The 25,499-nt window shown below is 41.6% G+C and overlaps 2 protein-coding genes across 6 annotated transcripts in view; one reads left to right on the top strand and one right to left on the bottom strand.

Annotated features, from left to right (window-relative positions):
* nbeab (neurobeachin b) overlaps window positions 1–25,499 on the top strand; it is a 182,779-nt gene that overhangs the window by 106,478 nt on the left and 50,802 nt on the right. For all 5 annotated transcript variants that reach the window (XM_070970886.1, XM_070970888.1, XM_070970889.1 and 2 more), the window contains 3 exons: window positions 7,483–7,607; window positions 15,388–15,534; window positions 21,104–21,240. In XM_070970886.1, the coding sequence (XP_070826987.1) occupies window positions 7,483–7,607; window positions 15,388–15,534; window positions 21,104–21,240 (409 nt within the window). The remainder of the gene's footprint in view (window positions 1–7,482; window positions 7,608–15,387; window positions 15,535–21,103; window positions 21,241–25,499) is intronic.
* Window positions 22,301–25,050, bottom strand: mab21l1 (mab-21-like 1). Its single transcript, XM_070970895.1, has one exon. It carries the CDS (start codon window positions 23,755–23,757, stop codon window positions 22,678–22,680), a length of 1,080 nt encoding a protein of 359 aa, XP_070826996.1. The 5' UTR covers window positions 23,758–25,050; the 3' UTR covers window positions 22,301–22,677.

The following is a 25,499-nucleotide window of genomic DNA, read 5'->3' on the forward strand; positions in this document are numbered from 1 at the left end:
ATTTGGTTTCTTTTTTCATGATTTCATGGAAGATTATGCACTCTGTCGAGTGACTGTTTACTTTATGATATGAAATGTATGTGCAGTATATTGACATTTCACTGTGTCGTTTCTGTCTAAGTTTTCATGTTTCTCAGAGATCATTAATTTGTTGCAATTAATGAGAGAAGTAATTCAAAGTTACTGAAAAGGTGCACACATGGTCAAATGAACAGCTACATTTTTCTGGTACAGATTTTCAGAAAACTGAACCTTAGCCGAAGTCCTCGTGACAAAATCTGTGGGAATGAATTCTGGGCTCTTGTTCAAATATTCATGGAGCCCCTCTCAGAGGCAGAGCATTTGCATTGAAACAAAAGGGTATTGAGCGTGGGCGCGTTGCAAATGATACTGCAAAACTTCCAACAAATTCAAATTTAATGGTAACCTGCTGGTGAAGAAAAATGATGCAATATGCTCACAAGCTCAAGGCAGTGTTGCAGTTCAGCGGCTTAGTCTTATTCAATGCTACATTAACTTTCCCATTTATGCTGCTCTTGTAAAATATAAAGCCCTCAAGCATTTCTTGAGCTGGCTGTCTGTTATGTCTGTGTGTGCATGCGTGTGTGTGTGTGCGTGTGTGTGTGTGTGTGTGTGTGTGTGTGCGCGTGTGTGTGTGTGTGTGTGCATGTGTGTGGCAGAGAGAGAGAGAGACAGAGAGATTTTAGTTGTTAATGTTTGTTTTCAGCCTCATGCACAGAAATTGCTTTGCCTTTTACTCCTAAATTCTGCCTGGAGACATGCCAAAGGACATTTATCATTTGTGCAGAATATATTATAAACAAAATTATTCTCAGGCAGACAGGAGACAGAAACTAGACAGAAACTAAACTTATATGTTTATGTTTTTTTCCCTTACCAGTGTGTGTTTTCAACTGTGCTCATTAGATTGATTTAACCACGTGGCCTGCTGTTCGATGCATGCGTTTTTTTCTGAATTGCAGACATCTGCAGATGAACTGCATCTCTGAAGGCCACTCCGTTTTGAGCTGTTGTTTGCTTTGTGGCAAACTGTGTAAGAAACTGCATTGAAGTGCAAAGCACAACAACCCAAGACCAGGCAATCATCTGTGCAAGGCTTTAAAACAGCTGCTCTGCAGTCATGTGATCTAAGTGAGGAATAAGCAGATCAGACCCTACACTGCCCTGTTAGATCATACTATATGCTTGCTTGATGATGAATGTCCCCCCGTATAGAGTCAGCATAGGAAAATCAATACTCCTCAAATTGAAACAGTATAGGGTTGTATTGATCTGCCGTGCTAAATCAAAATGAGGAGGCTTTGATACATCTCTCCAAGACAGCTCCCTGCCCAGTAATGACACACTATCAATTTTAGCTTTACACTGATAAATCAAGTTGAAAATTGGATGTCAGAGTTTTTTCCAGGGAGAGAGTGATTTTCCCTGCCCTCTGGTCCCCTCTGCTGTTGACCTCTGAACCCTGCCAGTGGATTATAAAGTTCAGGCTCGTCTGAAGTGAAAGTAGATGTCAAGGCGAGGCTGATGAATTCATTGAAGAGTAACGTCCATCGCGTTCGCAGCGTGTGACGATCGGCCGACTGTAGTGTCTCTCTCAGCCTGCAGTTCTCTGAAGGGTAGATTGAATTCTGCATCACAGAAACTATTCATACTGTATACAGACGATATATTTTTATTGGTGTTTGTGCCATTTACAGTACATCTTGTGCAGGTGATATAGCCTTACACAGACACAATACTGACACTTAAATATTCACATTGTGAGCTTCAGTGAACTTCTCTCGTGTCATTTTCTCCCGTTCATTCGCCAGCCCTCCTCAGGTACTAATTTTCTCAACACAGCCACCCTAACAGAAATGTAAAAGCGACTGGAGACGAACCTCCCTTTGTTTCCGATGCGAGCGTCCGTGTTCACATCAGCAGCATCAGTGACAGCTGACGGAGGAGCCTCCGCTGGCCCCCACAGCAGACCTTAACCTTACCTGACTAGTCTATTGATTGTCAACATTTCTTCTGTATAATTACTTTTTTGTAGCAGAGGAGAGAGAGGAAAATGGCGGCATATATTGATCTGTGGCAAAGCAGTGAAACAGCCGTTTCCCTTGACTAACAGTGAGTTTCATCTCTCACGCTTGATGAATGGTAACAGTCTGCCTGTGGATAATAACTTTGTGATGGAATGAACCTTTTTACTCACGATGTGTCCAGAGTAGTTGGACTCGCCTGAAAGGGTTATCAATTCTAATACAAGTCTACTCACACAAGGGGAGAGCACCTTTAGAGGGGCTTACATCCTCAGGGGGTTGGAGGTCTGATGACCCCTCTGGGGCCGGAAAAGCAAGGCCAAGGTCTCTGGTTGAGCCTTGCAGTATAAACAAAAATCAGCCTGACAGTACAGTGCTTATGATTCAAGAATATTATTCTTTTTGACATTTTAATTCTACTTTTGTGTAAAATTAGTAAGACTATAGTATAATTCTGCACTTATATAGAATATCCTTCTAAGTGGCTCTATGGATTGCTCCATCTTGCATTTTTCAGTCCACTACCTACAGGGTTAAAAAATACACCTCCTTTAAAACAGCTTGCAAGTGATATTTTTTTTTTTTTAAGTCTTCATTTAATTAGATATTATTTAAAACATGATGCTCCTTTGTTCTTGCATGCTGATATTCTCTCTACTTGCATTTGTTCTTGACCTACACCAGGCTCTATTCCCTTGGGGCACTCTTAACCTTGCACACTGTGCTAATTATCTTTGGAAAGAGGCCCATTCACACAATCATCAATTTCATCGGGCGCTGAAATTGAGCTGGGCATCGCCTGACTGTGCCCCATTTCTGATGAAAGATGGGGATCCACAAAGCTGGCGATCCAGGGGAGTTCACCTACAGTACAGTGCGGATCCTCATCCCTCGTCTGAACGCGTACGTCTGTCTTCATTACACCAGATGACCTGGAGTTAATCTTGTTGCTGCTCTGTTGTTTCCCTTTTGTCTTTGTCCAATACCCATTCCTCAGAGTGTCTATTCTCTATCTCTCTATCTACAAAAGAAAAGTCATATCCAGTAACTAGAAGCATTTGGATCTTAGCTTGGTATCCTCATGACTGCAACAGTGTTGAGTGTAGTGATGATAAAAAATGGCGAAATTAAAGAGATGAAAGTCTTGTGTACCATTTGCAGCCCTCTGCGATAATCTGATCATGATGTTGGCCCTACGGTCACTTAACACTTGGCATTTGACAGACGCATGATCAAACTCGATGTGTTTTTATAGAGGAAATTAATGTGATTTTTTTTTTTTTCTCAGTTTATAGGTTCCTTTGAAAGCAGTGGGCTGAGAAATGCTCATCACCATATGGCTGCCAGTCATCACTTTTTGATTCACAGTGTCTTTTTTGCGGGTATTTTTTTTTCCAGCAGCAGCATGTTGAGGACTGTGGTATAAAAAATGCTTAGCAAACAGAATGCACTGGTTGACAGGCAATGTGTTAGCATTTCCTTGCGTCGGCTTTTAGTGTCTGCAGACTGCCTGATGGTTCTCATGATCCCGATCATTACCGATCCACATATGTGGGTGTTATATTAATGGGATCAAACGACCAGTTCAATTAAGTAATGCTATTTGGACAATTGAAAGGTCTTTTCTTACATTTCTGGACTGAAAATGGTGTCAGAATCTCCTCAGTAATTCAGTTTGGGCAGGTAGGGTCATGTCAGCGACACTGGCATCTCAAACAGTTCCTCATGGACTTTGTAATTCATAGACAGCTGAAAACCAGAGAAAAGACTCCTTGTCCCCAGTGTTGCACTACAAGCTGGCGTGTGTTCAGTGTCCCAGTGTGTTTGTGATAGAAACCAGTCACTGCGCCTTTGAATAGAATTGTCACTGATTACTGGCATTTATTATAATTACCCCCTGCTAATGTCACCAGTGGAAGCATTTAAAAGGAGTATAATGGTGTTTTATTGCATCAGCATGTCCCTGTCCTTCCTCTTGACCGCCTCACACAGATCTCCTCTGAGCATAAATGGAATAAAAAGGAAATATCTTTAACCATGAGACCCTCAGCTGTGTACATGTTTTAGTCCACCGTTCTGGTTCAAGTGACTTGACAAACATGAAGCTAATCATGGATGGATTTTATTTCTCACCTCTGCTGTATAGTTTTTTACCTGAGCCTTGCTGATTTGATACACAATTCAGGACTCAAACGAGCACCTTTTAACCTGGTAGAAGCACAGGTGTTTCCTTGCACTGGCTCAATTTTACCCTTTTAAACAACCACAGATACTGTTCTCCAAATAAGCAGAAAATATGGAAAAGCAAAATATCTCTGCTGCCCTAATATAACAGTACCCCTAAGAATATATCACCCTCTAATCCAGTATTAGCCATTGCTACCTGTCTGTCTTTTCTAGAAATATATTATAGTTTCCTATTCCTTGTATCCCTATTTTTTTATTTTCCTCCCCATTTTATCTTGAATTATGCCTGTCAGCTTTCACTTTCCTTTTACAAACAAAACACGTTCCCTGTAGACTGGGGTGTGAGATCTGGCAACTCAGAAACCTCAACGCTGGCTCACTGAGGAGAGGTGCACTTTAAATACCTATTTGAGGGAGTAGAGAATAGACGATAGTCCTCTCACACATTCATCCTACTGCACTTAGCAAGTCTGAAAGCATCCATAAATAATGGTGCTCCTGTTTCCTGTAGGTTATCAGTGCTGGAAAATTAGCTTTTAAAATGCGGTTTGAAATCCATTTGGGTGATTGATGGGTGACGGGCCTAATAAATTTTGCCAGTTTGTAGGAGGCCGGCTCACAGCCATTCTTTATGGTTGTCATGAAGCCAGACACATTTGATGTGGAAAATGAGGAGGTCTCGAGTCAACTCGGCTTAATAAAGAACGCTATTGGATGGACAATTTGTTGTTGTAAGACAGACAATAAATGCAACTAGCTTTGTGTTAAAGATTCTTAAACAGGAGTTGTGTTTTATCTGCCCGATTGTTGCTGTTGCAATATTAAACTGGCACAAATGTGTGCACGTGCTTGCCAAGTGCAATTTTACGAAATGGTTTTGAGTCCCATGTGAGTGACGAGGACGTGAGTTTGGAAAAATGTTGAACTTCTTGCTTATTCCTCACTTCCCACCATGTTTTGAAGACATGGCTGTACTGTTTGGTGGCTCGGAGCCACCTCAGAAATCCCCTGTGTGAGAGCTCAGTTGCTCCCAACTGTAGATCTCCATCAGGAGTGCAGTCCTCCTGAGCACTCTTTGGACCACCCTCAGAGAGGAGGTCCGTCAGCACAGCACTTTGGCACAGGCCAAATCCGGTCTAGCACTGACCACATAGTCTATAATATCATCGGTCCTACAGAAGAATACCACATTCAAACTGAAACCATCTGCACAGGACAGAACAAGGAGAAGACGCGTCAAAATATTGGCATCCAGCTCATTAATCAGTCATTAGAACTTGAGGGATTGCTTTATCGTGCTTTTGCTTGCTGCTAAAGACAAATGAAGATATTTTGGCGTAAACTGAAGTCGCACTCACACGAGCGTCCTTAAGCAGACCAAATAAAATGCAGTTCATACTTTTACAAGGGAATCTTCAAAGTGGCGGATTTATCCCCCGCTTGCATCTGCCGTCTTTTTGCACAAAGCATTAGGGGACATAATCTTCAGCGGTAATCGCCCGGTTCCCTCCAGTGGATTTACATTTTTTCACACTGTGTAATCTCGCATTTACAATATCATTTACGTGGGTTTCTCCTTTCAACCCACTGACATCTCTCTTTTCCTTAGTTAAGCTTTGAGGGATTGACAGGGGACAAGCTCAAGGCGTTCAGTCTTGCTTTGCATACAGCGGCTCATGATACTTCGTGCGTACAATGAGCGCACACTGGCACACACACACACACACACACACACACACACACACACACACACACACACACACACACACACACACTCCATTTTGATTGATACTTAACTGAAACTGAGCTCTTGTTGCTGTCAGAGCCCGGCTAAGTCTCCTGAGCCTCTTGATTTCTGACATTTGTAGATATTATATTCACGGAGCAAGCAGGCAGTATTTTGTGATGTGATCCCCTGTAACACTTTAATCTGTTTAGACTGCTTCAGTGCTGTGGCAGGGAAGGGGGAAGAAACCATACAATGCAATAGACGGCTGCCTGCCAAGGTCTTACTGTATCCTTCACACACTGAAAAATCTCTGCTTGGATTTGGACACGCAGTGCAAGATCCAAGGTTTTATTTGGAGCTTTGGGTGGCTTTTTCTGGTATTTTGCTTTTTTGACCTGGTTTAACAACAAGAGCATAAAGCGTTCATTTCCACTACAGCATGTACTTCATGTTTGTGTAGCAAATGGCAGTAAAACTGTCTATGTGAGTTAAACTGTGTGCATACTGGAGTGTTGTCTCTTACTCACACATACTGTAGCTGTTGTTGAACAAAATTAAACAGCAGTGCCATATTTGTTCACATTTGACTGAAAATGAAATGAAAATGAACTTCATACCAGGCTGATGTAATCACCTCTTCCCTTCCCGTCAGCTGCACACCGATTATTTGAATCATTGCTTTCTTTATGTGTTACACTTACCTGTTACGGGTAAATTAAAGCAAGATTCCTTTGCTGTATTTCCCTGTAAAGGAAATGCGAAAAGGCTTTGAAATAGCTCCAGCTAGTGCACAGTTGGAATAAGCAGCACTTAGTAACCTAATGCTAGTCCTGCTGCTTAATGGTTTGCATTAGCTGCAAGCAGTAAAATTATCCCAGGTCCTCACTAATGTTGGAATAATCATTTACAAAGATGGTTACCACATGCTGGAACTGTTTTCTTCTTTTTCTCTTTTTTTTACGACCCTAATTCGCTGTTATTAATAATGAATAAAAATGCAATTTTCTGTCGGGTTGCTCCAGGGCTCTGGGAATCATTTCAATGAATATTTCAGCACATTATTTTAATCATGGCTCCACATATGCAGGGAGGGGGCTTGTTTTATAGGCTCATGCCTCAACCGCCCCAAGACCCCGATCATTAAACCCCACGCTGTCTGCGTTGAGGTTCCTACCTTTGATTTACAAGACTTGTTAAAAAACATTGTAAAAAAGGAGGCAAGCTGTGCCATTTATACTTGTAATTTGATGCTGTATTTGTTAATGGGAGTGCCTGTGATTTATGTGTGCGGCGGCTGCTGCTGCTCCCTGCTGTTCCGATGCTATAGGCTTAACCAGAGCTAACATTACGGGGCCTCTGCAGAGCATGCCACCAGTCAGCCTAAATAAATGTGCTATCTGCAGCCTGATTTTTTCTCCTCAAGATTTTTTCCCCCGATAAGGAAGTGGCTGCTGTAATCAGATCGTCACTGAGGGGTGTGTGCTCCATCTAACCCCCCCTGTCTTCTTGTCTCTCTTGTAGTCAGCTGCATGACTTCTGGCGCCTGGACTACTGGGAAGATGACCTGCGGCGGAGGCGGAGATTTGTCAGAAACCCATTTGGCTCCACCCACTTAGATGTCACATGCAAGTCACTGCAGGAGTATGGTGAGTTTCTCAGAAATTCAGGGACATCATTACTCCATATTAAATGTAGAATATCAGTGTTTCCATTAAAGAATTATAGAAAAAGCATTAAAATTGTGCTAATGTTAGTCCAGGCTTGTCCATATACATTAACATATTGCTAAAGAGAACCTGTGTCATTTTTATTGGCAACTTATTTATGAGTCCTGTGAATTGAACATGACAGATCCATTTTATTGCACCTTTTATTTCCATCACAACACACACTCAGGAACAAATTGGATCTCTCCCTTTATTGTTTCTTGCCTTTGCCTGAAACTTTTCTGATTGACCCAGGCAGTCTTGTAGTGTTGCCCACCACCTTGTGTCAATTTTGCCTTATGTCATGCAACACCGACTTTTAAAGGAAAGCAGCTCAGTACTATTAAACACCCTTGGCCCCTCTCTCCTGTCTGTAATTGAATAGCAGAGAAAATGTATTAACGGCACCGGGGTGAATGTATTGATTCTGAAATTAATGGAGTAAGCGCGTTCTTTACTTTATAGAAAATAGAAAACAGGCAGTGCGTTATGGTCAGGGTAGCCTTTTAAAATGACGGCAAACTCACAGCAACACACGCACAATGATCACAATGTTTTCTGACCTCTGGCTATCTCAGTGCTGAGCTACTGACGCCGACCGTTGGCCGGGTTCAGGATTTCATCTGGCTGCTTTCAGCTCTAGCTCTGCCATGGCTGCTGTATTAAGATTATGGCAGCTTTGTAGATAAACACATGCCAGCTGTTGCCTCGGCTGCAGGTGGTCCGTATATGAGACACACATGAAATAATTGCACCGTCTGCTTTTAAGTTTGTACTGCCTCTATTATTTTTAGCCATAAGCTAATTTTGTGGGCTTTTGGTGATGTGTTGATGGGTGGGAGGGACTCAAGGAAACAAATGCTACAGTTTAAGTATTTTTAGAAACATTAACGGCCTGTAAGTACTCCAGTGTCATCTGCAAAGAAATTGCATTGTATTGCATCAATATTGCCTACCTGTAAACAGCAGCAAACCTGTAAAACATCAATAGAAAACTCTAGTCCTGCAGCATAATTTGCCTTTTGATCCATATTCTCCGCATGCTGCAAACAATCCTCACCTCGCAAATAAAAAATGAGGGGAAGCATAATAAGTTCTGGCTTCAGCTTGCACCTTTTCATTCATGCTTTAATCTGTTTTTGACACGTACTCATTATTTTGTCGCTCTTTAAGTGGCTTATTTATTTTGTCCTTTGCATAGCTGCAGAGTTTTCAGAGCTGCCTTCCAAACCGAGACCATAAATATGTGATACTCCAAAGATTTTCACTGAAACATTTCTGTAAGGTGTTGCATCTGACTGTACATAAACATAAAACACATAATATTTCTATGGATTTTTTTTTTTCAAGTGGAAATTACTTCAAAGCTGGAGAGATTATACTGAAGGCAGAGAGAAATCCATCCATTTCCGTTGCTCCATCTGCTAAATTTGTGTGTTAGCATGGCCGATCGGCCTCCCTATCCTTTGTGCAGTTGTTCAAAAGTGTGTGTATCATCTCCTTAAGTGACTCGTGAGACAGATGTTCTCAAGACAAGGCCACAGATACATATGATGTTATTTAGCCCATCAGATCAGTGGAGTATGCTTTTGAGCTATCTGTTTTGTTTCTGTTGATTGACATTAATGCCCCAGTGTCGTTGACTGCAGAGCTCTGCTGGCATGTGGTGGCTGTAATGAGCGGAATAATGTATAAACTTTTTAAGTGAAAGGGACTGCCTGCGGTCGGACGGCCTTCTCTCTCTCCTTGAGAGGTGAGCTGCACTTTCAGGCTTTTTCCAGCAGGCTTTGATGTGGCTGCACGACCAACGGCAGGTTTTGGTGAGTTAAAATGAGAAGGCTCTTTTGTTCTTTTGTAGAGCTTCAATAGGTTTCGTTGGCGGTGACAGTTGGCGGTTTTTGTTTTAAATGTGCTGTGACAGTTTGTGGGGGTTTTTAATTATGAATATTCACCTTTAATTAGCCTGGTATTAAAGGCAGGACCTGTCTTTAGCAGATAACCAAGGGGGATATCCATGAGTCATAACATCCAGACTTTGTTTCCTAAATTTGACAGGGACTCTATAGAACTTTTAAGTGGGTTGCCGGCTTTGTAGACACTAAAGTAGAAAAACAAAGAGACTTGTTTGAGTTGACCCTTGAGAGTCATTACTAAAGCTTTAAAATCTGGGCCTATTGGAGCACCAGCAGGTCGTGCAAATTGAATACACAGTTCCTGGTTTGACAGCAAGATATGACAATATGTGCTCAGCCACCATCTTGAGTTTGAAGAGGGCAAACTTACACTGTGGTGCTCACAGTAAACGTCAGTCTTACAAGCTCACTTGGGGAAAATGAAAGTGAGCAGGAAAGTTTATTTTTCACAAGAACATTTCAGTGAGTGAGGGGCTTGTGTCGTTTTTGACAGCAACCAGGACTCTGACAGTCTGCTTTGTTTTCTCGTAGAGAGGAAGCAAGGAAATGTTTTTTTTGCCGGTTTAGAAGTGGGATTAATTTCATTAGTTGTGCAGCTTTCCAAGAGAGAATCCTTGACCAGTGTTGAAAGCTGATATTGACATTTTTAGACTAAAGTTGCCAATAACAATATTTTTAAAACCTAAATGTTTAAAGTTGACCTTTTTGTGAGTGCAGTGTACTGAGAGTGTAGATCATCATCTGACAAAAAAAACAACATTTGCACTTTTCCTGGAAAGTGCAAATGTTGAAGGGAAACTTTTTTAAAAATCAGCTTGATATGTTGGCCAAACGTGTGCATCAGTGTAACCTTTGTAAACACTTTTGTGCACTGCGTGTGTGTCCGTGTGTGTGTACCTTCATGAGCGTGTGTGATGGGAGGTTAAACTCTGCCTCGTTGTCTATTAGCAGCATTGACAGCTTAGCCAGCACATTCTGTCTCTGCCCTCTGCCTGTAATAACCTGCCCTGTTACAGCCAGTCACGGCCCAGTATCAGAGTATATTGTTAGGTGATTGGAATTGGGCAAGCATGAAATGGAAGTCACGTTAATATTGATCCAAGTGTTTAACGGGGTGTTTTACCTCCGGGTGTCCTTGCTGTCTCATTTCATGTGAGCCGCTTCTCTCTGAGCTGATTGCCCCGGGCAGAGATCTTTATAGCTCTTTACTGCTGCAGAGGCATCAGCCTCGTGATGTGATATTAACCCTCTCCAGCTTTATGACCACAGATATTAAACTGTGACATTAGGGCATTTAGCAACATGCAAACATGGGCATTTGAACGCAGCCTTTCAGCAAATTCATGACATGTTCAGAAACAGCTATGTTGATGCCTCACCATCGAGTCCAGATGTTGGGATTATTAGACTCTGCTGTTAATGTTTTGATCAAGAGAAGATGAGGTTATTTGTGACCTGAGGCAGCACAGTAGACACGCACTGCACTTCCCAGGATATTGAATAAAGATCACCCCAAGAGGAAGCGCCTGCACCGTATAAACTCCCCTACATCAAAGTTATAATGTTTACTTCTGCAGTCTCAAAACACATTCTCTGCTAAATGGATGGCTTGCATCACAGGAAGTATGAAGCTGTCATTTGTTCCCCCTCATTTCATCTTTCATTGCAGAGTAAATAAAAGTGAAGAGACAGAGGGCAGAATTGCATCGCCCTAGCGGTAATGCAATCCCACGGACTGGACTTTTTCTCTCCGTGTGGAATGTGGAGCCCGTGGAGAGGGAGCGTAGGAGGGCAGGATCTGACACGGACAGAGTCTGGGAAACGGAAGAGATATATTTAAAACATTCTATAGAGCTCACGTATGGATTTTGGACGGACTGCACAAAACGCTGATGTACATTATCAGATAGTGTAGCAGAAGAAGCCGAGGCTTGTGCTCGTGCGTGTTATCTACAGAGATCTGACAGAATGAGACACAAAGCAGAATAATATCTGCAGTCGCTCCGGCGTTAAAGCTCTCTGTCCAAGCCTTTGTTTAGAGAGAGGTCCAGATAGCCGTTTCGTCTTTAGCTGTGTCCAAAACGTTGCTTGTCATATCAATTGACAAACATTCTGCGATTTCTATGAGAACCCGGTGTTCGCCGTTTTTTTTTTTTTTTTTTTTTTTCCCAGATCTTGCTTTGCTGATCAAACCGCTTCATGAAAACTTTTCGAAAAAAGCAAACGTGGTGTTTTGTATTTTATTTATAGTCGTGGATATTGAATTACCCAAAGTATTTGTGAAATCAGCTTTTTTTTTCTCCTGAAGAGAAGGACCCATATATATTAGTTGAACCTTAAGTGAAACATGATGTTGTGGATTTCTTCTTGAGGAGTGGCAGTGCAGTGTTTGAGGCAGGGTGTATAATACAGAGGAGGCTTCGGAAATCTCATGCTCGCCGCTCTATGAGGCAATGAAAATGAAAGGCCAGTGCCACAAAACTCCAGCATTACAGTATATGAAACATGGAGCCTTGGCAACAGTAATTCAACAGTCTTTTAAAGGCCTTTCAACTCGTATCTGTTCCATACCGAACAGTAAAACTACTGAACACTGAAATATTTCCAAACTAGTTGCTTGTATCTAATATTATAAAATGTATATGAACCGAGCTTTAGGTTGTTCACAGGAAAAAAAAAACAAAACACATTTACATGATTTTATCACTCTGTGACTCTAAAGAAAAGGATTACCTCTTTGTCTGAAACACAAATATTGCTGCTCCTGCATGTTATTTTGTGCACAACCCAAGTTTTCATTTATCAAACTACATAGCCTTTTTTCTCCTGAGCTGCTAATGATCCCTCAGTGTGTTATATCCTGGCACCATGTCCTGTTTCAACACAAGTCACATCACATTAAAGAAGCGAAGAGGCCATGGCATGGCATCCCATCCACCTTTTCTACATGACACTGCATAATAAACACATTCTCAAAAGCAGAAGACAATTTCATATCAGTAATTTAACTCTCTGACTTCAGGATGAAATGTAAAATCAGATTTCATTTGTCCTCCTATCCAAACCCATTATATATATTTTTTTAAATCATGCCACAGGCGACAGTCTAGTAGATAGCAGTAGCAGATACCTTGAAGGAACTCAACACTATGGATCCTTGTTGAACCCCAGTGAAGAGGGCTCAGGGCCGTCCTCCTTTGGTCACAGCTGGCAGATCTTCATCAGCCTCCAGTGGGGTCACAAAAGCTCTGCAATGCACTTTACTGAGTGTAATTAGTGCACTCTGAAGCAGTTTCAACTCAGTGATTGAACAAGAGGACCCGTGAGACTGGTGATCGGCGGCTTCTCCTGGCGCTGTTCCTGAAGGGCTTGAGAGAAGACATGAAATGAAACTGCTGTTTTTCCAGAGACGCTGAGAAGTCAGTGGCGGCGGCTTCTGATGGACTGCTCACTTTGTAAGGTTAATTAGATAGATGCTAGTTGGTGTAGCATCATTATACAGCGACACAGCCTAGGCAACATTTTTTCCCCCTTTCTTTTGAATTGATTTTGCTTAGTGAATACTGTCTTTGAGGGAGAGCTCTGACTCAATTTACAGCTTCTCAAAACTCCCGCGTACATCTGGAATTGAACTGCTGGTTTTTACATTTGTTTTGAATTTTATGTATGATAGACCAACATAACAGTATTCTGAGGATCAGTTCGGTATCCTATTGATCATGTAATTTACAGCACATCCTTGACTATTTAAGTCCTTCAGTGAATGGATGGTCACAGTATCTCGTGTCTGCACTCGTCTGCTGTTCTTGTTCATTGTAGGTCTTTCACGTGAGTTATATCAGATATTCAAAGGGTCATTCTCTTTGTTTTGCCATTTAGTGGTCAAGGGTGAACACGTGAAACAGTTTCTAATGAGACTTCCTGACACCACTGCACAGCAGATCCTTTAATAGTGACAAATAGCAACCTTTCTCCCAGCCGCACTTTTAATATATGAATGTCTCTGAGTCAACGGGCTATCACTCACGAGAAGATCACTTTTCATGTCAGCACATTTTCTCCTTCATGTCATAGCTCTTCATTTCTCGTTATTTATAACCACATTACTTCTTCTGTGAGAGCAAAATTGCATTGTGGGTAAAGCTGATTTTCTAGCCTGCATTGGTGACCCCCCCTCCTCTCGCCCGTTTTCATGTAGGAATCAGCATGGTTTATTTGGTCGTGTCAGGCCTGTACAGACTTGCCAATCAGAACATCAGCCTGTCTGCTGAGCTTTCCCTCATTACTTGGAGCATAATGATGGTTTACAGAATTACAGTTTTAAGTTTCACTCTTTCTGCTTTGATCTCTGACCGCTGGCTGGCTCTTGCCTTTAACATTACACAGAATTCATTTCCGAAACGCACAGGCTTCTTCCCTCCCTCTGATGAAAGCACTCCAGATATGAGACAGAGCAGGAAGCAGACTTTTTTCTCAGTAGCAGTGTTGACAACAGTCAAATGTGACCTCTTCAAGACAAGGTACATGTTCCTCAGGGGAGGGAGAAGCGAATTAAGAACTGTGCTGAAAGGAAACATGTCAGACGGGTGTCAGCCACCTCCCATTTCTTGATATGTGTTCTTCCTTTCACACGCAAGTTTCTCCTCTGGTTATTTCCTACCATACATCCAGAAAGACAAATTCACATAAACGTTGTGAGCAGCCGTGTGGCAGGCACATGTTGGAGATGGACTGATTTAAGCTGATAAATATGTTGTGAGAAGCCTTTGTTTTGCAGGCTGTACGAACACATCTTGTTCAATGAGCGCGCTCCTTCATAGCCATATGATGAAATCCTGGTGTAAGCAGCCTCCTAATTGTGCTGTCTGTTCAGTCTCACTCTTGTCAAGCCTCCAAAAGCGGCAAATGATATCTCTAATCGACTGCGAGCTCGAGATGCATCCCCGACTCAACTGTTGGTCTTTTAAAAGACGCAAAGTGTTTCATTGTTGACCTTGTCTAAAAATAAAAGCTGAGACACCTCTGATGTTCAACCATGCGAAATGTATTCAGCGAACGAGCGTGTACCCTGACATTCTTTCATATGCTGTGGCAACTACATTAGTGAGCATCTCATATCGGGTTCATCCTGCATATTGTGTGTGTTTCCTGCAGAGATTCTCCATGGTTTATTTATTTATTTTATATATTTTACGAGATGAGATGCATGTTAATAGCCTATAAAAACAGATTGTTTCAACTTGGATATGCACAAACTCGATGAGAATAAAGCTGTTAAACTCGTTATCTGATTATCAGAAATGTGGTCATGACGCCTGGTTTGGTCGGTTATTTTGGCGTTTCTGCAATGTGTAAATGTCTTACTGCGCAACACGAGGAATAATTTATTTTTCCTAGTTATTGCTTAATATAATCTGAATATATACTGTGTGTGTGTGCGCGCATGTGTGTGTGTGTGTCTGTGGGATGGATGCAGGGTCTTCAGTGATGCTGCTGCATTTTTTTTGTACTTTGTTTATTGTAAGATTTTCTATATATGTTACTGAAATATACGATATATTACTTACAAACAACCTTTTCACATTCTGTTGACAGACACAGGAACGTGCAGTTCATTACTGAACAGGAATTTATGGATGGAAACTGTAGACATTTGTGGCAAAATAGGAAAAAGGGTAGGACTTTGCCAAAGAGCAGACCATAGCCAGGTGTTCTGTCCATTTAAGCACAGTGACGTATTATGACCTGAGCTTTAGAGGTCAGGTTCAGTATTAAGTGGTTTCTTTTCACAATATTTCTGTTGACAGGCACAGAGGAGGACAAGGCGGTCAAGTCTAAGAAGGTCTACCGCAGCCAAATTGTGGCCAGCCAGAACCCCGAGACAGAGCTGATGCTGGAGGGAGACGATGATGCCGTCAGTCTGCTGCAGGAGAAGGAGATGGACAACCTGGGTGGTAAGTCAGCACACCAGCACCTCCATTAACCCCAAGTCAACAGCACCTCTGCTGGAGCATCGGCCTTGTCTTTTATCTGTCTTCTTCCTAATAGCTGGCATGGTTACAGTGTACATGCTTAATATCAGTGCATGAAATGAAGTGTTTGGATCAATGTAATGACTTTTAATGCTGGTTATATTGCATCAGAACAAGCACAAAGGAGAAGCTTTCGGATGTTTGGCATTAGTATTATTTAATATAAAAATCTCTTTATCTAATGTATTTAAATGTTGAGTTTACAGGTTTATTTCTGCACTTCACCTTCAGTTTGGTTCTGAAGTCAACGACTTTGTCTCTGTGTTCTAATCTGGACATCTTAGCTCTGACAGCTACGTGTTATTTTGGTCTGATAAGTGTCCTTCTGTGTTTTGTTTTGGATCTCGTCAGCACGGTTCCTTCCTCGAGTGTTTATCTCCAGAGGCAAGTCTCCTAAAGTTAAACTAACACCGGAAAGATGATCAATCCAGATATGTCACAACTCATATTTAGGAGTTCTCAAGCAATCAGCGATTAAAGCTGACACGAACCACTGCTTGCTAACGCTAAACTTTACAGTGGCCTTATTTAACCTGTCATCTGATCTGAGACTAAGCACTGTGTTTAGTTCATGTTATTAAATTCATATTATGCTTTCTTAAATACTGACAGAGCATCATTATGTCACAGAACTTCTGCTGTCTATGGCGAGTTTATTGCTCATTACACTTTAATAAGGCCAAGGTAAAGTATCAGGTTATAATGAAAGTGATCTTACTCCAGACATCTGATAACACACACTCCCTCGTACATTATTAAAAAGTACCAAGTGAAAATCTGCAACATTTTGTAACCCTGAATCAAAATCCTGCATAATGATAACATCCACATAATCAAACACATGTATGTCCGTAAATATTGCACCGTACTCAGTCAACAAATTGAGAAATTGTTGTAGTTAATCAACCTCTGTTTACATTTATTTTTCCAGTAAATACAATCCATTCTGTGGGAAATCTGAAATTACAGTAATTATCTGCCCGCATGTCAAATTGATATAATGTGTTCTATTTAAGCTGAACCTTGCTGAGAAAATTGCATATAACGTGTATTTGCTGCGTGGATGTGAGCACTTGCATGTGAAGGGAGAGCAGACAACTTAATTATCCTGCAGTGAAACTAACCTCTCTACAGTGAACAATAATTAGGAGATTCATTTGCCCAAACAACTGAGGAAACGCAACTGCAATATTAAATCTTTATTAATCTTCGATGTATTTCACCCCTGTGATTGTTATCATTTGTTTTTCTTTTAATCAGTGTCTTAATACTTTGTCTGACACAATTCAGTCAATAGTGCAACTTACTGCCAAGGCGAAGGTTGCTCAAAGATCCTGTCATTTAACCAGCATCACGCTCTGTGTGTGAGCCAAACTATCAAGCCAACCGCTAGCTGCCAAGTAGCTGCCCTAGCTTTAAAAGGTAAGTTATCCAGAGTTCACATGAGTTTTGAGCGTAGATCAAGAACACGGCGCTGCAAACTCGTCAACAAAGCCAAAAAGTCACTCAACACTAACACCTCATGCAAATAATTGGTTCCTGGTTTGAAGCCTAAATTAAACAGGCTAGTAATGCTCAGCCCTGGCAGCCATTATCAGTTCCAATAACATCTCTCATGTTCCAGTGAGGAGGATAATAAAGCAGTAAAAAAGTGTAAGTTTCTCCTCTAATGGTGAGAAATCTAATGGCAACTGTTGCTGGCTGTTGTTGTTGGATGTTGTTTTATTTTGGATTATTATTCGATTTAGAGGAACATTCGCTGCTCTAATGCGGCACATACAGCTCTCAGGCTGACGTGTTGTGTATTAAAAAATGTTTTCAATGAGGTGTTCTCGTTTTGGGAACGGGGTTACAATAATAATCTGATGTCTAAACTCATTTTTGTTATCAGGCTCTGCAAGCTGAACAACTTGTCTTTCAACAGAAGTGTCACAGGACTGATTGCATAATCTGGTCAGTTGACCCATTATGTTACCAAAATGTCTTCACTAAATATGGGCGGCAACTGAAATAGTGACAAATATGAATCCATGTATGTAATGGATTCTTCCCATGTATGCATTGTGATAGAAACTGCGTGAAAAAAAGATGGCCGAGACTCTAAATTTCCAAATACTTGAATAATAACGTCAGATTCAATGCCTTGTATACATTATCGAGCTATCGTGTCTTCTGAGGCTCGGGCTGAGCCAGGGCACTGCTGAGTAGTGAAATCCTCTCTAAGAGTCCACAGATGAATCTCGGAGAAGGAGGCTAACCCCGCCTCTTTGTCTCAGGGCCCGCAGGCAGCCAAACCCTCCATGTCTGTCAGATGAACCCTGCGCTGCCCAATCAGAAGAGCAAGGCGAGGACTAAAACACAGTGAGAATGAATTCTCCCCAGAGAGCTAATAATGACCTTGTACTAAGCAGAAATGCTGAGATTGAGTATTTGATGCATTTATGATGCGTGAGCTTGTTTGAAATTATCAACCAAACTTTGAAGGTGGACATTGACCTTAAAGAGTAAGTGCTTGGATATAAGATTTTTTTTTTGTTTTGTTTTTTTCAGTGTTGCATCAAAGTTGACTCGTGTTTTCACCAGTAGGGGAGCTCCCTCGCTCACAACATTTGGGTAACGTTTTTACCAGGATGCCCTGTCTGTGTCTGGCCTGTATCTAATCTCAGGCATGAACAGCCTTAATGAGAGATCTGGGACTAGATCCTTGTCAACAACAGCGCTCCTCCTGCCAGCCTTTGGGTCAGTGCCTGCTGCTGCTGCCAAAGGGGCGGCGCCTGCACTCCAGGGCCCAGGCAGTTGTGGTTACTGAACCTATGATTAGTTTTTGCTCCCCCAAACATTGGAGATACCGTCTGCGCTTGTACTGGCATTAAACGTGCCTGTTTTGCGTGCACATATTGTAACCAAAATCGGGTAAAATAGCAACTTAAGATGAGCATGTGAGGGAAAAAAGAGGAGCCCGAGCCTCACAAGGCATTTCTCATGTCAAGCGGGAGTCGGTAGATTTGACTGTTCTGCTGGTACCGGAACTGCCTTAGTGTACCCCGTGGTGTGGTTTAGCAGCCACAACCATTTTGTTCTGCCTTAATTTAGCCTTTCTGTATCCATTATAGTCCCCATTCACAATACCGATCTCTTGAGTGGTGACATGTTTATAAAAGAGTAAAACCAACACAACATTTCTGAATGTGTAATCTCAGAGAAAGAGTGAGTGAAAGACGGGGTTATTCAGGGGCTTATTTTGCATAACCAAGTTCTCTGAGTTTTTGTTGTTTTTTTTTTAAATTCAAAGGTCTACAAGTGCTTTCTTAATTTAAACAGAATACAGGTGACTCCAAAAATAAAATATACAAACAACACTGGAAAACAGAATTACTTACATTAAATATTTAAGTATTTCGCTCCTTTTAAATTAATTATTGTGTGCTGCAGCCTTATTAAATAGTATTTCTCTAGGCTTGTGCGGGGAAGTTTTCTATTTTGAAAGATGAATTGAAAGCGGTGGAAAAAAAACAGTCATTGCTTCAGTGACTCAAATGAACAACAAGGCAGTGTGCTTGAGACGCTCAGCCTGCAGTAGGTTAGAGTGGCTGCGGCTGAGCGTTCGTGTGTATTCTGTGTATCCACTACGCTCCCACTTGTGCATGTTTGCACGTGAATGATGGTGCTCAGGTGTGCCTATTGCACCTGTATTTCTCTCATAATGCAGAATATCAAAGCGCTCGGCCCTATCAAACACCGCAGTCCAGCGGATGGATTGTGGGTAATAATATACCCATCTTCTCAGCAGTTCTCCCAAACTCCCACCACGCCGAAATGAGACTTTTCATCACTTCATTAAACTGGCCTGTCATTTGACAAATATTTGCATTTTTATTAAAAGAAAGACCCAACAGCCGGATATTCCAAGCTTCAGCTTCTACACACCACTCATCCTGTGTAACTTGCCCTTAATTTCATTATTCTCCTGTAAACATTTTAATGCCATATAGCCTAATTATGGAAGAATCCCTGAGGGGATTACTGCCTAATCCTCTTCCTCCCCATGAGCACTGGATGCTGTGGCTTAATGCTTCAGGCATTGTGTCTTTCTGTCTGTGTAGCCCCCAAGGGCTGCAATACAATGCACCAGCAGAAGTGTTAATGGTTATAATAATAAAAGTGATAATAATAATAATAATAGCAGCTATGCATAAATGCTTTCACCTTTAAATGGCAATTTAATATTTTTTCCTTTTTTCCTTTTTATCTTGTATGCACTCTAAACGTTATCTACAATGCAGTAAAACAGGCTGCAAGTATTTACTCTTCATATGAAGCTTGTAAGCAACGTGTAGCGCCTGGGCCGATAGCATCAGCAGATAGGATCACCGTTAATGGACCCGAGCAGCGCGGAGGAAAAATCCAGGGAGGGCGGCGAGACCGTGCAGCCGGCAAGAGCGATGAAGGGGCGCTCTGGGAGTTGAGACCGAAATCCACTTGTATTCCTGTAACACTATCGGCCATAATTGGCTGAGGAACGCAGATTAAGATTGATGAGACATTGAAGTGGCTCTTTGGAGTTTAAGGGATCGATAAATATCCTGATTTCGCGAGCTTTCGTTTGAGAGCAGACAAATCACTGTAACGGTGCTCCACAGCGACACTGATCTGAGAACATGGAGGATGAGGCAGAGGGAGAGAGGGAGGGAGGAGACTGAAATAAAGATGTGATCACTATCAGCTGGCGGGGTCACAAACCCACCTTCACATTCTGCTCTGTTGTTTGGACTCGAGGACAAGATGGCAGTTTTATTGTTTTCCTCCATTACTTAATTTATGAATTGGAGAATAAAAGAGCAACTTTCTTTTTTTTTTTTTCCTCTCTCCTCCATTTTCGGAAGGCACTTGTAGACTGATGCCCTTTCACCTGTGCTGCAAATACATTACGATGATATGACCATGCGAGGAAAATAAGATATTAATTTATATTGTATTTTATTAAACGTCATAAAAACCTCTTTTTTTCGTGGTGGTAATTTGCTATGATCCGATCATCAGTGCATCAGTGGTTTACAAACAGGTACAAATAGGTGCAATGTTTTGAAGACCTCTCTATCTGTTTATAGGCCTGATAAATCTACTGTGTTATGCGCAAATGTAGAAAATGCAACTCAAAGACAAGAAGGCGCTGAAACGCGTGGCGGCAAATAATAAAGGCTAATAAAATGAAGACTTTCACGGAGCTGTCGAAATGGCCTAATATTTGACTGTACTGTGATAATTAATTTTAAAAACGCTTAATGTTTCTAAGCCCAGTGTGAATGCGCACGTAGCGCTGCGGTTTGACGCAAACAGGCCGCTGCCATGATGTTATCTCCTGTAATGGCGTTTTACAAAATGAACCTCAGGCCGGCTTCATTTCACATAAATATCATCTTTTTTTGTTGTTGCATGTTACTGATTATGCATGTGGCCGACCCCCCCCCCCCCCCCCCCCTGCACTCTGCAGGCCCAGTGGTCCTGAGCAGCCCGGCCCAGCTCGTTGCCCCTGTCCTGGTGGCCCGGGGGACTCTGTCCATCACGACCACTGAAATCTACTTCGAGGTGGACGAGGATGACCCCGCCTTCAAAAGGGCAGACTCAAAGGTAAGTAACCTGCAAGTGAGTGTGCGGTTTAAAGCGGTCAGTTTGGCTTCTGACACGTTTCACTTCTCTCATTCTAACTACAGCTGTTGGTAAAGGAATTAAAACGCAGATTTGCACAGGTGATGTTTTCAGAGAGGTGCGACTTGCTTTTAAATGTTTTGTGCCAAGGACTTTGCTGTAAATCACGGCTGATTTTTATTTTGAGCGTTTCCATTTGCTGCATTATTATGCATTAAAAAAATCACGTAATGCTCACTGAGGCCTGCTCGTCGTGCAGGCTCCACCATCAAACAGTAGTGACAGTTTATCCACCAAGTTATGCCAAGTTGACCGGTTATGCAGCTAAATGTTGCACGAGAGGTTTTTGGATTTAAAAAAAATCCACACTTGTCGGCAGGGTTAAAGTGTTTCCTGTTTTCCCTTTTCAAGGTGTCAAACTCATCTACATAAAACACCTACAAGAGCCAGAAGTGGAAGATTTCATTACGTTATTATTGCATGGTATTAGGCCTACTGTCAAAAGCACGTTTAATAAAACCATAATGGGACACAAATATAAAACAGCTCGATTTATTAGCTCTTTAAATTAGGTCAGAGACAGAAATAAAAAAATCAGATCACAGATGTTATAATCCAGTGTATTTCAAGTGCATTTTTTTCAATTAAACTGTAATATATATATATACTATATATATGTTTTCATTTTCATTTTTTTTATCAGGTAGGCCAAAGCATGGTAGAGAAAAACAACAACCAAAAAAAATGTTCGAGTACTTTAAATAAGAATTCAAGTAAATTGATGGAATGTTTTCAATGTAACTGTCGCACGCCTACCATCAAAATGTAAACTTTCAAAAACAATGTCCATTGAAACAGATGAATCAGACTACCACTGATGCAAGTATAAATTAATAACGTTTCTACCAGATAAAGAAAAGGTTCAGAAGTAGATTTAAACAGGTGGATCCTATTTACGTGTCACAGAACAACATTCACAATTTCAGACCACTTGAAGCACAATCTATGAATGTATTTACAGTATAAAATGTACAGATGTGTGTTTTCTTTTTTTTTTTTTAAGTTTGTCACGGGGCTTTATTTTAAAGCATTTAAGAAAATGTATGATTTGGCCAACCTTGTGGCACAGAGAGAAAAGGAGCCACTGTTGAGGTGGACTCCTGGATTAATAATTTAAATTTGCTCCTAAATATTGGCACCGCCAAAAAAAAGGTGCACGGGGATGATGGCAAACTGAACTGTCTGTCATAAAAATCATCTCGAAACAGGCTCGGCCAAAACATATGCAACAACAGAGGACAGTCACATTTCACAAGACTTTGCAAATTTGTTGGCAATGTTATTTTTTCTGTCCGTTCATGAGCTCGTTAGGCCTCTTTACCACAATTATTAAGACGAGGTGAACTAGCATATTTTACCTCAGAGTTTCTCCAAGCTTTTGGGGTTGGTCAGTATTTCTCTTGCCAGTCGCCAAGTCTGTTTGGCTGCGTTCTCTAGAGCAGAGTGAGGTTTTCCTTGAAACAGGTCTAAATTGGGCAGGAAATAATGCGGGCACCTTCTGCACTGCAAACACGAAATAAGCTGCAATAGTATCCCGTTCAGACGGTCGCCGAGGCAGTTCTCATCCCAGTCCGACTCCCTGGGATGCTTCTCACACTCGTAGGAAACCAAAGTTTTCATGTGGTAGTTGTTCAGGGGTTGTCCGGGCAGTTCGAGGTGACGGTCGCGTAAGGCTTTGAGGACTGACAAGCACTTCTTCCTGCATCCACCCAGGAGGAGCCGGTTCTCGGCCTCGGCGAACTGCAAGACCCAGGCGTCGCTCTCTGCTGAGCTCTGCTTGCCGTTCAGGGAGTAGCACTCTTTGGATAAAAGATTGAAACCTTCCGCTTTGACTTCTGCCACCCGGTTAGGTCCCGGCCAGGGGATGTGAGGCAGAGGCCAGTGCGCGGCGCTCCGCGGCCAGATCCCAGTGCACTTGAACGCCGGCGTGATTTGCACCACATATCTGTCTCTGATGCGCAACTTCACCTCACTGGTGTCAGCGACCATTTTGACAACATCTCTGTAGCTGCATTTATCCACTGCTTGCGCCACCAGTGTCTGAAATCTCGATCGGATCTTGCGTGCCGAGAGGTAACCGGAGGCTGTGATGAATTCAACCCAGAGAGACATGCTTCTCTTGCGGCCGTCGCTGAGCTTGAGCACGGCGCAGCCCGGGAGAGATCCGTCATCCACAAAGTTGAATACTCCCATCTGATTCAGATAGAGCACAACCTCGAACTCGGTGGGTGAAATGACCTCCAGTCCCTCGAAACGATTATCCATCTCGCTGAGAGAGCTGATGAAGCGGGGTTCCTGCACCTCGACCTCCTTCAGGACATCCGATACCACCTTGCACACCTCCCGGATGGTCTTGGAGATGGCTGCTTTTCGAGACTGACATTTCTCGTTGTAGTATTTGTTGAGGTGATACACCAATTTTGCCTGGGCGGCTATCATATTAGGGCAGAGATCCGGGTTATACACCGGAGTCTCGCAATAAGCCGAGGGATCCAACGCGGCTGTTTGTACGGGAGCCAATTTTAGAGAAGAAAGAAAGCTATTTAAAAAGAAAAAAATGTCTATTTATAAGACACCTATTCAAAACTGTGCTCAGAGCACATGCGTAATAATCAGATCATAACATTCACAGCTGTTGTACCGTAAACTGCATTGAAGTGCTCCGAGCAAGTCCTCGAATTTATCAGGATGATCAGATTAAAAGTCCATTTCAACCTTGTGAGGTTCAGTAGCTGGAAAAATAAAGCCTTCTGCTTTCTCTCTGATCACTGTGCCAGTTAGGAGTCCGCGTAATTGCGCAGAGTGGAGTGTGCCTCCTGACGCAGACGCCCGGTGTTGCTGTGTTTTACAACAGGGACACACACACTCTTTATTATAAGGGAGGAGTTGAAACCAAGATGTCCAATCGCTGTCTGATGCGTCACCGCTTCCCAGTTTATCGAAAACAAATTCGTCCCCGGGTGTTATATACAAGTAAAAAGTACAGGTAGTAGTAGTATATCGAGGAGCGGAAGTACACCTACGCATTTGGAGAGAAGGGGGAAAAAAACAGCATTTTAACAGCGTTACGTCGCTTTTTCTTGGACTCTATCTGCTGCTCTTTTTAGTCAGCTATTGAATCATGTATGAAACAGTAGGTGGATTCAGAATTGTTAAATTAGGTTATTTATGTCTTTGGATAATAAAACATTTAATTTCGCCGTAGACTTATTATTTAAATCTTTTTTTTTTTTTTTTAATTTCCTCCAGTGGACCGGATATAATTTCTTCTGCATACAACACATCAGATAAATTGAAATTAGAGTAATTTGTGTTTTTGTTACACAAAATATAGTTCTATTTTATAAAGCAAGTTTGGCTTATTTGTGCGTTTTGGAGCCACATATTAATGAAATAATCGTGAATTAGTTTATTAATTAGACCTTTCAGCGTTCGCTCATTTCATTGGACTGTCTGATGTGATACCAGGCTTATTTGTCAAAGATGAAAAAAAAAACCCCAAAACGCTACCGTGCTATTTTTATTTGGCATTGTGATTATATGTAACCCCTTAACTGTCGTGGCTGTGATCCATAAGAGAGTTTATACCTCGAGTTTAATCTCTGGATCTTGACTGTTACCATGCAGATTGAGGTTTACTCGCTTTGCTCTTTTACTGAGCGGGAGCAGCGTGTCTGTGTTGTGCAGCTACCTCACGCGGCAGTATTTTCCAGTCAGTTAATCAATGTGTGTTGTGAGAAAAAAAATAATAAATAACAGTTGTGATCAACATACATTTCTTTCTTACCTTGCTGAAAAATGCAAGGTAATTGTGTTCATCCGCCAAACGAAAGAATAATGTGTTAAAAAAAAAAAAAACGTGAATGCGTCGGTTTGTGCTTTTATAATCATTTTATACTGGAAATAATTATTGTTTTTGTTTTCAGAAATGTCTTTATTGCACTGAAGAGAATAATATAAATTGGCTTGCTGCAACCTGTTAATGGTAATTATTAATTTTGTTTTCAACAAAAATATAATAATAGTAACAGAACAATAATAACATAAAATACACAGTTTAAATGTTAAGTAAGAGAAAACTAAATAAAAAAAAAACAACTGCTGATAATTCTAACAATTATGGTTAACCATTTTATGGAAAGTCCCATGATGTATTAATGTGCTGATTTTAGGTACAGCCA

Source organism: Chaetodon trifascialis, chromosome 9 (assembly GCF_039877785.1).
Source record: "Chaetodon trifascialis isolate fChaTrf1 chromosome 9, fChaTrf1.hap1, whole genome shotgun sequence".
In the NCBI taxonomy this organism is placed as follows: domain Eukaryota; kingdom Metazoa; phylum Chordata; class Actinopteri; order Chaetodontiformes; family Chaetodontidae; genus Chaetodon; species Chaetodon trifascialis.